Here is a 603-nt window from a genome sequence, read left to right on the forward strand (position 1 = left end):
TAATAACAGTATTACAGCAGAAGGTTGTGCTGCTCTGATTTCAGCATTTAATTCAAACCCTTCAAACCTGAAAGTCCTTGATCTGAGTGAGAATAAACTAGGAAACTCAGGAATTGAGAAGATCTGTCATCTGATGAAAAATCTACACTGTATATTGGAGAAACTGAAGTGTGTATTTTCATTTCTACCTATTAATATACTTTAAATAAAGTCCACTTGATTAGATTAACTGAAAAAAAGAAGACTGGAGGCTGTTGTGTCAGTTTGACTATTTTCACCTCCGTTTTACTGAGTGAATATTCTGCTTAATATCTAATTTTGTGTTCCACTTGTTGAAAGTAATGCTTTTAACAACGTGAGGGTTAATAAATAATGATTGGTTTTTTGGTGAACTATTTGATTAATAAGATGTTGATTAATGCATATAGTTGTGGAGTCTAAAGGAGAGTTTTTGCCAATATTAAAATAAAAACACATTGAACATGCATTTTGCACATTCTATGGCAATATTTCATTTCTATAACTATATTTTCATTTAAATATTGGCTTGTAAGCTCAGTTTCTGTGTCATACAGTAAGCACTGTATTCAACCAAAGAATAAA

At 31.0% G+C, this 603-nt stretch overlaps 1 protein-coding gene across 1 annotated transcript in view; it reads left to right on the plus strand.

Moving 5' to 3' along the window:
• The window catches only part of LOC107573273 (protein NLRC5-like), a 139759-nt gene that overhangs the window by 85105 nt on the left and 54051 nt on the right, over positions 1–603 (plus strand). Inside the window, 1 exon segment of the mRNA XM_016259702.1 lies at positions 10–168. Within this exon segment, the coding sequence (XP_016115188.1) occupies positions 10–168 (159 nt within the window).

The sequence above is a fragment of the Sinocyclocheilus grahami genome, unplaced genomic scaffold (assembly GCF_001515645.1).
Source record: "Sinocyclocheilus grahami isolate Dianchi unplaced genomic scaffold, SAMN03320097.WGS_v1.1 scaffold1909.1, whole genome shotgun sequence".
Lineage (NCBI taxonomy): Eukaryota > Metazoa > Chordata > Actinopteri > Cypriniformes > Cyprinidae > Sinocyclocheilus > Sinocyclocheilus grahami.